The sequence below is a fragment of the Thermobia domestica genome, chromosome 14, assembly GCF_964235325.1.
Source record: "Thermobia domestica chromosome 14, izTheDome1.hap1.1, whole genome shotgun sequence".
In the NCBI taxonomy this organism is placed as follows: domain Eukaryota; kingdom Metazoa; phylum Arthropoda; class Insecta; order Zygentoma; family Lepismatidae; genus Thermobia; species Thermobia domestica.
In genome coordinates, this window is record NC_137467.1 from 98,580,081 (window position 1) to 98,592,336 (window position 12,256).

Below are 12,256 nucleotides of genomic sequence, written 5' to 3' on the forward strand. Positions count from 1 at the left end.
TTCGGATCAAAACTGTACCAAAAATTTGCACCTAATATGTAACAACTTGTATCACCAAAACTAGAATTTGTACACTCTCAATTTCGAGAAATTTGAATTTTTGTTAGGAAGTCAAGCTGGAAAGCACAAAACTTCTTTCTTCCGAATTCGAATCAAAACTGTACCAAAAATTTGTACCCAATATGTAAGAAGAGCTCCTCCGTGGCTAAGCGGTTAGCGTACGCGCCTTTGGCGCGGGAGACCCGGGTTCGATTCCCGGCGGGAGCTCATGTGGTTCGGATTCCACGTTAATCAGTAGGTCCACGTCTCATATAGCCTCGCTGCTGAACGGGACGTTAAACTCAAAATCAACTCAACCAATATGTAAGAACTTGTATCACCAAAACTAGAATTTGTAAACCCACCAATTTCAAGAAATATGAGGTTTTGATGGCAGGTCAAACTGGCCGGCCATCTAATTTTTGTTTCCAATTCGAATCACATAACTTATTTTTCTTTGTCATTCGAATGAAAACGGTATCAAAAAAGTGTACTCGATATGTACCAATTTTTACCACCAAAATAAGAATTTGCACCCTCACCAATTTGGAGAAGTTTGAATTTTCAATCCTGGAGCCAACTTGACCCCGAAACTTGGCTCACGCAACACATTTCTTTCACAAATTTTGATTAAAATGTTCCAAAAATTCGTGCCAAGTAAGTACCAGTTTGTACTGTCAAAATTAGAATTTTCAATTCTATTAGTATTTAGAAATTTGATTTTTTATTGTAATCTGTCTGGGCATCGCAAACCTTTTCCTTTTGTATTGAATCAAAATGGTATTCGAATTGAACGAGCACGTGTAACCAAATTTCCCTGCAATTCATAAAAACGGAACGAGAAATTTGCTTACAACTTGCATGAGGAAAATCATGTACGAAAAAAGATTAGAAATTGTTATTCAACGAATGACCAATTTGTCACCAAGTCAACTCTTCCAGGGCAAAGGCCTATTATGGTTATCTTGGTAATTCATATGAATTGGTAATTCATGTGAATACAAATTGGTAATTCATATGAAAACTATCCTAAAATTTTTTAGACAATTTTTAGACAAAAAAATTACATTGTACCTGCACCAATTCAATAAATTTGAAATGCTTACTCAAATATATGGATCTATTTGATTTCAAGGTAAACAACAGAATCGTATTTTTTAAAATTCGACTTCGCCACTTCACAAACGAATTTTTGACTGATTCCATTAAACACTTTAATTCTGGAATTTATTATTGATAGGAACTGAATTTGTAAAAAATTCTATAAGCAAAATTAGAACTTAGACCCTGTTATTGAAATGGAGATATGAGTGGATGGAGACGACTCCACAGAACTGATCCTCTGAATGAGTTCTGTAATGAAAATTAATATTGTTCATGATCACATAAATAAAGAAAAAATCACCCACACATAAATATTTTGGAGTCCTCAACTTATGTAGATGTTTGACTCTCTCTCCCCCAACCAAGTTGTGCAAATGCCAATGCTATCCATTTAATCTACCGCCTACCCAACAAGTTGTTTTGTGGTAAAGCTTTCCTTTATTCTTTCTAACATTTGGTACACCGCGGAAAAATATTAAAATACTTTTGTATTCGGTGTTTATACATGGCACAAACTGGTATCTATCTGGCACAAACTTTTGGTAACATTTTGATTCGAATTGGTAAAAGAAGTGTGTTGCGCGAGCCAAGTTTCGGCGTCAAGTTGGCTCGAGCATTGAGAATTAATTTCTCGAAATTGGTAGGGGGAAAAATTCTAACTTTTATGGTACATTTTAGGCACATTCGATCATTTCGATTCGAATTGGAAAAAATGAAATGAAATCTTTAAGTTTTACGTCCCACGATTATGCCCGCTAGGCTAAAGGAGACGGTGATGACGAGAAATGGATGAAAATGGTGGAGTGAAGAAAGTGGGAGGAAACGGAAAATCCCAGAAAAAACCCACACATACGGTGTTTGAAGTGCCATCAAAAATTCATACTTCTCGAAATTGGTGTGGGCAGAAATTCTAATTTTGGTGGTACAAATTGGTACTTATCGGGTACAAATATTTGGTACCGTTTTGATTCAAATTGGAAAGAAAATGTGTTGTCCGGACAGCTTGTTCTCAACCTGGCCCGCCATCAAAAGTTCTAATTTCTCAAAATTTGTTGGGATAGAAATTCTAATATTGGTGATACAAATTGTTCCATAGGCCTATTAGGACAAATTTTCGGTACTGTATTCATTCGAATTGAAAAGAAAAAATTGTTCTGTGGACCTGATTGACTCGCGATCAGAAATTAAAATTTCTTGAAATTGGTGGGGGATCAAATTGTAATTTTGGTAATACAAATTAGTACATATTGGGTACAAATTTTTGGTGCCCTCTTGATTCGAATTCGAAGAAAAATAAGTTATGCGGGCCAGTTTGATCCGCCATCAAAAATGCGTTTCTCGAAATTGGTGGTAGAACAATCTCTAATTTTGGTGCTACAAATTGGTAGATATTGGGTGCAAATTTTGGTACCGGTTTGATTGGAATTGCGAAGAAAAGTAAGTTGTACTGTCCAGATTGTCTTCCCAATAAAAATTCAATTCTTCGGAATTATTCGGAGTATAATTTCTAATTGTTGTGGTACAGATTGGCACATATTAGGTACAAATTTTTGGTCCACTTTTGGTTCACATTGGAAAGTAAAATAAGTTGTCCGGCCCAGCTTGACGCGCCATCAGAAATTCACACTTCTCGAAATTTGTGGGGGCAGAAATTTTAATTTTGGTGGTAAAAATGGGAATATATTAGTTACAAATTTTTGATTCGATTTGGAAAGAAAAGGAAATGTGTTCGAGCTTGACCCGCCAACAAAAATTCAAACTTCTAGAACCACGGAAAGGTACAAATTCTTAATTGGGGGGGGGGGGTACAAATTGGCATTTATATATTGGGTAAAAAATTATGGTACCGTGTTGATTCGAATTGAAAAAAAAAGTGTTTTATGGGTAAGTTTGAACTGCCATTAAAAATTCAAATTTCTCGAAAATGATGGGAGTACAAATTCTAACCTTCGTGCTATACATTGGCACATATTGGGTACAAATTTTCGGTGACGTTTTGATTCGAATTGGAAAGCAAACTAAGATGTGCTTGCCGGGTTGATCTGTCATAAGAAATTCAAATTTCTCGAAAGTCATATGTACCCTGTGTTTTAAAACCTAATTTGGGTGCGTGCTTGAATTGTGCAACCATTTTGTTCAGTTAATTTATCATAATCTAGGGCGGTACAAACGAAACAAACTACGGTACAATCCGGTACAAACGAAAATCTCTCAAGTCAGCCGATTAAATAGTTTGTAACGGAAGGTGGAGTACCAGGTTAACGCTCCTCACAAATTTGTTTTCTTAAATTTTCATAATCTATTATGGCTAAACTAAAACTCACTGTGGTACAATACGGTATTAACCAAGTGCTTCCATATGATATTCAATAGTCATGTGTACCTGGTGTATTAAGTCTTGATTTGAGAGCCTGCTTGACCTGGGCCCCCACTTTGTTCCGTTAATTTTTCATAATCCAGGACGGTACAAACGAAGCAAACTACGGTACAATCCGGAACAAACGAAAATCTTTCAAATGAGGACATTGTGCGGGGGCTGCGTGAACTTGGCCTCCCACTTTGTTTTCTTAATTTCTCATACTGCAGTACAGCACGAACAAAAATATTTGCGGCACAAACCGGTACAAACGAAGTACTTTTTATTGATATGCGGAAATCGTGTGTACCGAGAGGTGGGGGGGGCAGGTTCACAAGGGTTCCTGTTCGTTTGTAACATCATTCTTTATAAGGGTTATCAGAAATTTACTTTAGATGTTTCAAATCAAATTAGAAGTCAACTGTTGCTCTTATAATTTCCGGACTACGCTGATTAAAGTTGATATGAACAATATTACCGTACTTCCTTACTTTTTTTTTTTTGTCACGTAAGCAATTACAGTCCGGTCCAAAAAAATATCCCCACTTGAATGTTTTGCTGAAAAACAAGTTTTGCTACTATAATGAGAGACTATTTGAACATGATTGTGCATGCTGTGTTCGCAATTTATTTTATAACACATTTTTAAAAATTTTTACACATCTGACATCGATTTCAGTATTTTGTGTGATGACCTTTAGCTTGTTTCAGTGCCTGTACTCGTTTCGGCATTGAGACAACAAGATTGTCACAAGTGCCTGGCTCGATTTCATGATACTACACATGAACATTTTTTTCAATTAGTTCCATTTTATTTTAATACAATATTTGCTTAGTTTAGACGACATAATGGCCCACAAATGTTCAATGGGATTTAGGTACGGTGAATTTGCAGGCCACCACAATCTCTGGATACCAAGATCTGACACACATTTGTTAACAATCTTCGAGCGATGACACGCAGCATTATCGTCTTGGAAAATGAATGGTCCCAAGTTAACTCCACTGAAATGGTCCCTGGCTGTGTATAAGAGTTCCGTTTTTAGTATCTCACAGTATTTCAAACCATCAATAGAACCAACGCACACTTCCAATCTTCCCACTCCCTTTGAACACATCGCTCCCCACAACATAACACTATCACTAAACATTTTTGTTTCTTTGATGCATTCTGTCTGCAACTTCTCTCCAGGATCCATCCACAATTTCACACCGCTATCGTTCCCAAAAACACTAAATTTCTTCTCATCTGAGAAAATTACTTTCTTCCAATCTTCGTCTGTCTAGTTTTCAAACATTTCTACGAATTGGTTTCTGTCTGTAATGTGTTTGCGTGACAAAAGTGACTTCCTTACAGGACTTTTCTTCTTAATGCTCATGTCAGTCATCGAATTGGAAAGCAAACTAAGATGTGCTTGCCGGGTTGATCTGTCATAAGAAATTCAAATTTCTCGAAAGTCATATGTACCCTGTGTTTTAAAACCTAATTTGGGTGCGTGCTTGAATTGTGCAACCATTTTGTTCAGTTAATTTATCATAATCTAGGGCGGTACAAACGAAACAAACTACGGTACAATCCGGTACAAACGAAAATCTCTCAAGTCAGCCGATTAAATAGTTTGTAACGGAAGGTGGAGTACCAGGTTAACGCTCCTCACAAATTTGTTTTCTTAAATTTTCATAATCTATTATGGCTAAACTAAAACTCACTGTGGTACAATACGGTATTAACCAAGTGCTTCCATATGATATTCAATAGTCATGTGTACCTGGTGTATTAAGTCTTGATTTGAGAGCCTGCTTGACCTGGGCCCCCACTTTGTTCCGTTAATTTTTCATAATCCAGGACGGTACAAACGAAGCAAACTACGGTACAATCCGGAACAAACGAAAATCTTTCAAATGAGGACATTGTGCGGGGGCTGCGTGAACTTGGCCTCCCACTTTGTTTTCTTAATTTCTCATACTGCAGTACAGCACGAACAAAAATATTTGCGGCACAAACCGGTACAAACGAAGTACTTTTTATTGATATGCGGAAATCGTGTGTACCGAGAGGTGGGGGGGGCAGGTTCACAAGGGTTCCTGTTCGTTTGTAACATCATTCTTTATAAGGGTTATCAGAAATTTACTTTAGATGTTTCAAATCAAATTAGAAGTCAACTGTTGCTCTTATAATTTCCGGACTACGCTGATTAAAGTTGATATGAACAATATTACCGTACTTCCTTACTTTTTTTTTTGTCACGTAAGCAATTACAGTCCGGTCCAAAAAAATATCCCCACTTGAATGTTTTGCTGAAAAACAAGTTTTGCTACTATAATGAGAGACTATTTGAACATGATTGTGCATGCTGTGTTCGCAATTTATTTTATAACACATTTTTAAAAATTTTTACACATCTGACATCGATTTCAGTATTTTGTGTGATGACCTTTAGCTTGTTTCAGTGCCTGTACTCGTTTCGGCATTGAGACAACAAGATTGTCACAAGTGCCTGGCTCGATTTCATGATACTACACATGAACATTTTTTTCAATTAGTTCCATTTTATTTTAATACAATATTTGCTTAGTTTAGACGACATAATGGCCCACAAATGTTCAATGGGATTTAGGTACGGTGAATTTGCAGGCCACCACAATCTCTGGATACCAAGATCTGACACACATTTGTTAACAATCTTCGAGCGATGACACGCAGCATTATCGTCTTGGAAAATGAATGGTCCCAAGTTAACTCCACTGAAATGGTCCCTGGCTGTGTATAAGAGTTCCGTTTTTAGTATCTCACAGTATTTCAAACCATCAATAGAACCAACGCACACTTCCAATCTTCCCACTCCCTTTGAACACATCGCTCCCCACAACATAACACTATCACTAAACATTTTTGTTTCTTTGATGCATTCTGTCTGCAACTTCTCTCCAGGATCCATCCACAATTTCACACCGCTATCGTTCCCAAAAACACTAAATTTCTTCTCATCTGAGAAAATTACTTTCTTCCAATCTTCGTCTGTCTAGTTTTCAAACATTTCTACGAATTGGTTTCTGTCTGTAATGTGTTTGCGTGACAAAAGTGACTTCCTTACAGGACTTTTCTTCTTAATGCTCATGTCAGAAAGCCGTCGGAGCACTGTTTGATGTGAAACTGACTCCCCGACTTCCTCACGTATCTTAACAGCAATCTGCCTGGAACCTAATTTCCTATCTTGCTTAGCAATCCTTTTGATTGTCCTACAGAGTCGGTCGTTTGTCTTCTTTTTACGCCCACATCTATACCTTAAACTTGACTTTCCGGTTTCTGCCTGACGTTTCAAAACGTTACCAACTGTTTTATGATCAATGAGTAGCCTTCTAGCAATTTCCCTGTTAGATATCCCTTCCGAATTCCATGCTAAAATTTTTCCTTGCTTCCGAGGAGACAGGTCTTTCGCCTTTCCCATGATGTAAACACTGATAATTTCGAGTGAAATTAATATTAAATTACACAAATACACTTCTACAGCACTGTGAAATTCAGAATCGAACAACAGTTCACTGAAAAATCATCACACTAAACCTTCAGTCCATACTTCCAATGCTCTGCTTCCGCAACAACAGCTGACTGAGAATGGCGGGAAAGTGTTCGAGCGGGAAGTCGTGATTAGCGGAAAAGACCAGGAAATGGTGATTAGCAGAGACACCTAGAGGATATTTTTGTAAACTAGAAAGACGCGAATGTCATCTCCAATTCGATTATTACATTAATTTTAAAATTTTGGAATGAAATCTTTCTGTAAATTTAACTTACTGCATATTACCACATGTTAAACAAGACAGGCCAACCTGTTTCCTAACATCTATTCTGTAACAAAATCAATAAAAGTAGAAGCAATATCAATAGAATTATTCCTAAGTATATTACGAATTATTGACAATACCCATTTAAGCTAAAACCCATGATAAGAAATAAATTTGTTTGAAAATCTGAAATAAAATATACGTTTAAAGTAAATATTCACAGTGGGGATATTTTTTTGGACCGGACTGTAGTTACTCGATATTAAAGCCGATTGTTGCTGAAACAAGGTGTGTGAAGTTGGTCTCTCACTTCTCGATAAAAGATTCCGAATACTGTCACGAATTTGAGCCGTAAAATTTAGAATGTGTGCTCTTTTAACAACAAAGAAATTCGACAACAATGGTGGAGGGATAACTTTACACGTCTAATATCCTCAGACGAAAGAAGTGAAAAGGATGTAAGTTCCAGAATAGCACAGGCTAAACAAGCATTCAATACGAAAAGAGGACTGCTAACCTCAAGAAATGTATTGTTGGACGTTCGAAAACGATTTATTAAGACCCTGGAATAGAGCGTGGGTCTTTACGGATCAGAGATGTGGACACTGAAATATCTAAGCTGGAAGCATTTAAACTGTGGTGTTGGCGCATAATGCTGCGCATATCATGGACCAAAAGGAAAAGGAATGAAGACATACTAAAAGAAGCTAATGAAGGGTGACAGATCGTAACGATAATAGGAAAAAGAAGTAACAGCATTCTTGGCCATCTTATTCGATACTCCAATTGGATCATCGAGTTGATAGAGGGAAAGGCAGAAGGAAAACCAGGAAGTGGAAGACCAATGATAGAATATCTAGATGCAGTTATGAAGAAGAGACCTTATCAAAGTATAAAACAGCTCTCCTAGGAGAGAAAAGTTTTAAAATTTCCATGTTGTCCACCAACCTATGGTTGAGGTGAACAAGAAGACGGAACCATTTTACACGGTGAGACTCAAAATACTCGGAAGTCGAAAAGTAACGACCACCTTATTATATGTATTCTGTACAGTGTGTTCGGATGAAAATACACAAATAAGAAATTTGAAGAGCTCGAGAACGAATAGTGATTGATTCTCTCGATTTTGCTTTCCGAAAAGAGTGGGGAATATTTTTTAAGCACAAAAGGTAACTCAATTGACCCCAGTACACCTCCACATGTGATCCTTTTGTTGCTCAGCAAACATCAAGGCAGTACAATACCTTCCCCCAGGTTTTGCTAAACATTTGAGGTGTCACTAACCCACAACCATTGATAATTCTTTGTCTTACAAGCAAGGGGCGCGATATCGAGACTCGAATTGCGCAATAAGAGTTACATATACTGAAAGAGCAACAGGTAGTTAGTAAGTTACCAAATTATTAGCTGCAGTCCGCCAGTAGGGAAAAAGTTATGGGACTGTAAATTTCAGAGCCTGGCGTACGAAAACCACACAGAACGTAGCATTTGACTTGTTCCTCTTTGTATTGACAAGAGATAATGAACTCTAACGTATTCCCATCACAGAACATGATGTTTGACATAAGAAAATCTGTATGAGAAGAATTGTCAGTGTTGCCATCCATATAAATTACAGTGTTGTCAGAATAAGAATACCTCGAAAAGCTTGCAAGCAAATAGCACGTGATCGGGACTTGCGTTGCACAATACGGTTATAAAGTATATTCTAAAAGAGCATCAATCATGAAGTGGACACGTAATTAGCTGCAGTCCGCCAGTAGGGCAAAATTATGGGGCTGCAAAGTGAACATGAGAGAGTATGGCAAACAGAAGGAATAACCTGTTCGTGTGTACAATAACAAATGGTATTTGTTTGGGAAGGGGAGATAGCTATGTAAATGACAGTGTTAAGCCACGCAATTGATATGAAGAGCAGAAAGTATCGACTGATCCAAACAAAAACAGTTAGTACAATATGCACATCGGACGATAGCCAGTGACGCACAGTGATAACACATTTCTGTGGTAAGGGATTAAAAACAGAATTGGTGTCTGGAATGCTTCCGGTGCGATGTCCAGGTATCCAGCTGTATAGAAAGCAAAGAGAATAATGTTGCGGAACAGGGGAGCGCAGAATTGGTACAGCGATCACTGACAACACGAACCGAGTTTTACGATTCGCGATGCTCGGCATTTGGGTTGTCTGTCTGTCGATATACCTCACCATAAATACCCAACGAACAAACCGATTCGAACCCGAATGACATTTTCACAGGTTTATCGTGAGGTCTACTTTGCGAAGCACCTTCATACTAGTGTTCTCTTGGTAGCTTTTGCACTTCTGTGTAAATAATATTTTGTAATGTTAATACAAGTATATTATAACTACTTTGATTCTTACAAAATAAATAACGTATTATGTAAAACGTAGTTCCGTGCGAACCACGAAAACATGATGTCACAAAACACCTTTGTGTTCACTCTTTCATTCACTGCAAACCAAGCTTTTCGCGGTATTCTTATTCTGGCAACACTGTAATTTCTATGGATGGCAACACTGACAATTCTTCTCATACAGATTTTCTTATGTCAATTGTCAAACATCATGTTCTGTGATGGGAATACGTTAGAGTTCATTATCTCTTGTCAATACAAAGAGGAACAAGCCAAATGCTACGTTTTTTGTGGTTTCCGTACGCCAGGCTCTGAACTTTACAGTCCCATAACTTTTTCCCTACTGGCGGACTGCAGCTAATAATTTGGTAACTTACTAACTACCTGTTGCTCTTTCAGTGTATGTAACTCTTATTGCGCAATTCGAGTCTCGATATCGCGCCCCTTGCTTGTTAGATCATTCAAATCTTGAACATGGATCTGGCACACAAGTCTTCACGTGCCCTCAAAGAAAAAAGTCCAGGATCAACTCGGACTACCTCGGGGGCCATTGAATGGTATATTCTCTTTCAGTCCAATTGTTCAGGATATGATTATTCAGTAAGTCTCTCACGCAATGGGCATAATGGAAAGGAGCCTCATCTTGATGGAGCATGCATCTTTGTGGTATACAAATTACAGCATAATTTTCCCACATTGCCAGGTACGTTGGTTGCTCCTATAATTGTAGAAGCTCAAAAAAGAATGGGACTATCACAGAATTTTAAGTCAACGCACACCACACGTTTAATTTCGGGCTGTTGCGTTCATATTCTACAAACTGATATGGATTTTCCTCATCCCATATTTTTCAGTTATGATTATGCAACTTATCTAGCGCATGGAAGATGGCTTCGTCATAAAAAGGTACCCTTTTAAGGGAGTCATTGCTGTTGAAATGGTATTGCACATTGATGAGGATAAATTAATATCTGAAAGGTTAGTCATTAATCTGAAGTTTCTGAACAAGCTGTACATAGCTTGTAAGCTCTGAGATGTAACCTTTTATGCAGAGTCATGAACACGTGTTATCGATGTTCGTGGACTTCGCTGAAATTCTTCTTGAACCGTCTCCACTTCTTCATTCATGGATTGTTTCCCACTGCTGTTCTTCCTCAACTCAGGGCAAGTTTCCAGCAACTGTTTGTACCATCTAATAATATAATGAGGGAATGGTGGTTCCAGTCTATATTGTTGTCTAAATCTTCTCTGTATGTTTACAGTGGACTTGAATTCTCCAAATCGAAAATAGCACTCTATCTTCTGACAAATACTAAAGGACTCCATTTTGCTCACGAATAATGCGCGCGTGAAGTCCCGTTACATTCAAATTTTGCTGCCATAAAAGTCTGTTCTTTCGTCTTTCCGAACAACAAAACCTGACGATTCTACCACTATTGCATCTCGACTTATTCAATTTTCTTTTTCGAATTGGTTTTTTGAAACTTTCCCCTCACCACTCGATAAAAAGTTGGAAGTACTATTACTAATTAGAGATCAATTTGTGCCGTAAAATTTAAACTTTCTGCTCCACTAACAACAAATGAACTGGCGAACAATCGTGAGGGACACCCTAGTCTCGCTGCCAACTCGGATATCCATCGAACCTATACCAACATTTAGTGCTCAATTTGTACTGATTTTTGCCGCATTTTTTAGATTTTACGCTGTACCCAGAAAGCAGGGAAATGTGTATCTTAGATTGGGTTTGTGTGAAGTTATTCTTTCAACCATCTCGGATTCGTTCCAAATCCATGACAATGTTCACTGCTCAATTTATGCCGAAAAACTCATAGTTATTTATGCCCAAACTGTTATTTTGTTATAAGCCATTAATTATAAGTGGGAAGGATTAAATTGTAATCACGTTCTCTACTGAAATTTACAAACTACTGTTTGCGATACGTTTTCCTTCAGACATAGTGTTTGTACAACAAAATTCAGAATTTGTGCTCAAACCGTTAATTAGTTACATAATGCATTACGAAAAAAGAAGACAGGAAAGTGAAATATTGACCATATTTCTGTTCGAAAATAACAAAAGAACTCATTGTGGTGGATCTAATATCGGATACGTGTATCTGTATAGGGAAATTCAGAATTTGTGATCAAACTCTTAATTAGTAATAAGGTATTAATTAAAAGGGAAGGAGGAAAGATTATATTTATTTATTTAACAATCACCAGGTTCAATTCAGATAGCAATTCATACTGGAATCTAACAATAATAACAATGGAAAGGATTTGAGAAAGTATGGGCCAGGACCTGTTTAGTAGATAACATGCCGGCATATGCCAGGTATTACTGAGAAAACCTCTCGGAAACCTGTCAGGATGGTCGGTAGCAGGAATGGAACCCACGAGTTAGCAAATGCGAAGCCAACGGTCTAACACTATACTCTCCTGAAACAATTTTAAAAATGCTAAATACAATAGATTTGCCTTCGAATTCTTGCATTTATACTGGAAAATCAGAATTTGTGCTCAAACCATAAGTTAACAACAAGACGTTAATTAAAGGAGGACGAATGAAATATTAACCCTCCAATCTTCTTG

The 12,256-nt window shown here is 37.5% G+C and overlaps 1 protein-coding gene across 1 annotated transcript; it reads right to left on the bottom strand.

Annotated features, from left to right (window-relative positions):
- Nucleotides 1-6,522: 6,522 nt before the first annotated feature.
- LOC145669931 (uncharacterized) lies at nt 6,523-6,948 on the bottom strand. The gene has a single exon (XM_081738273.1). The coding sequence runs from the start codon at nt 6,946-6,948 to the stop codon at nt 6,523-6,525; it is 426 nt and encodes a 141-aa protein (XP_081594399.1).
- Nucleotides 6,949-12,256: the final 5,308 nt, after the last annotated feature.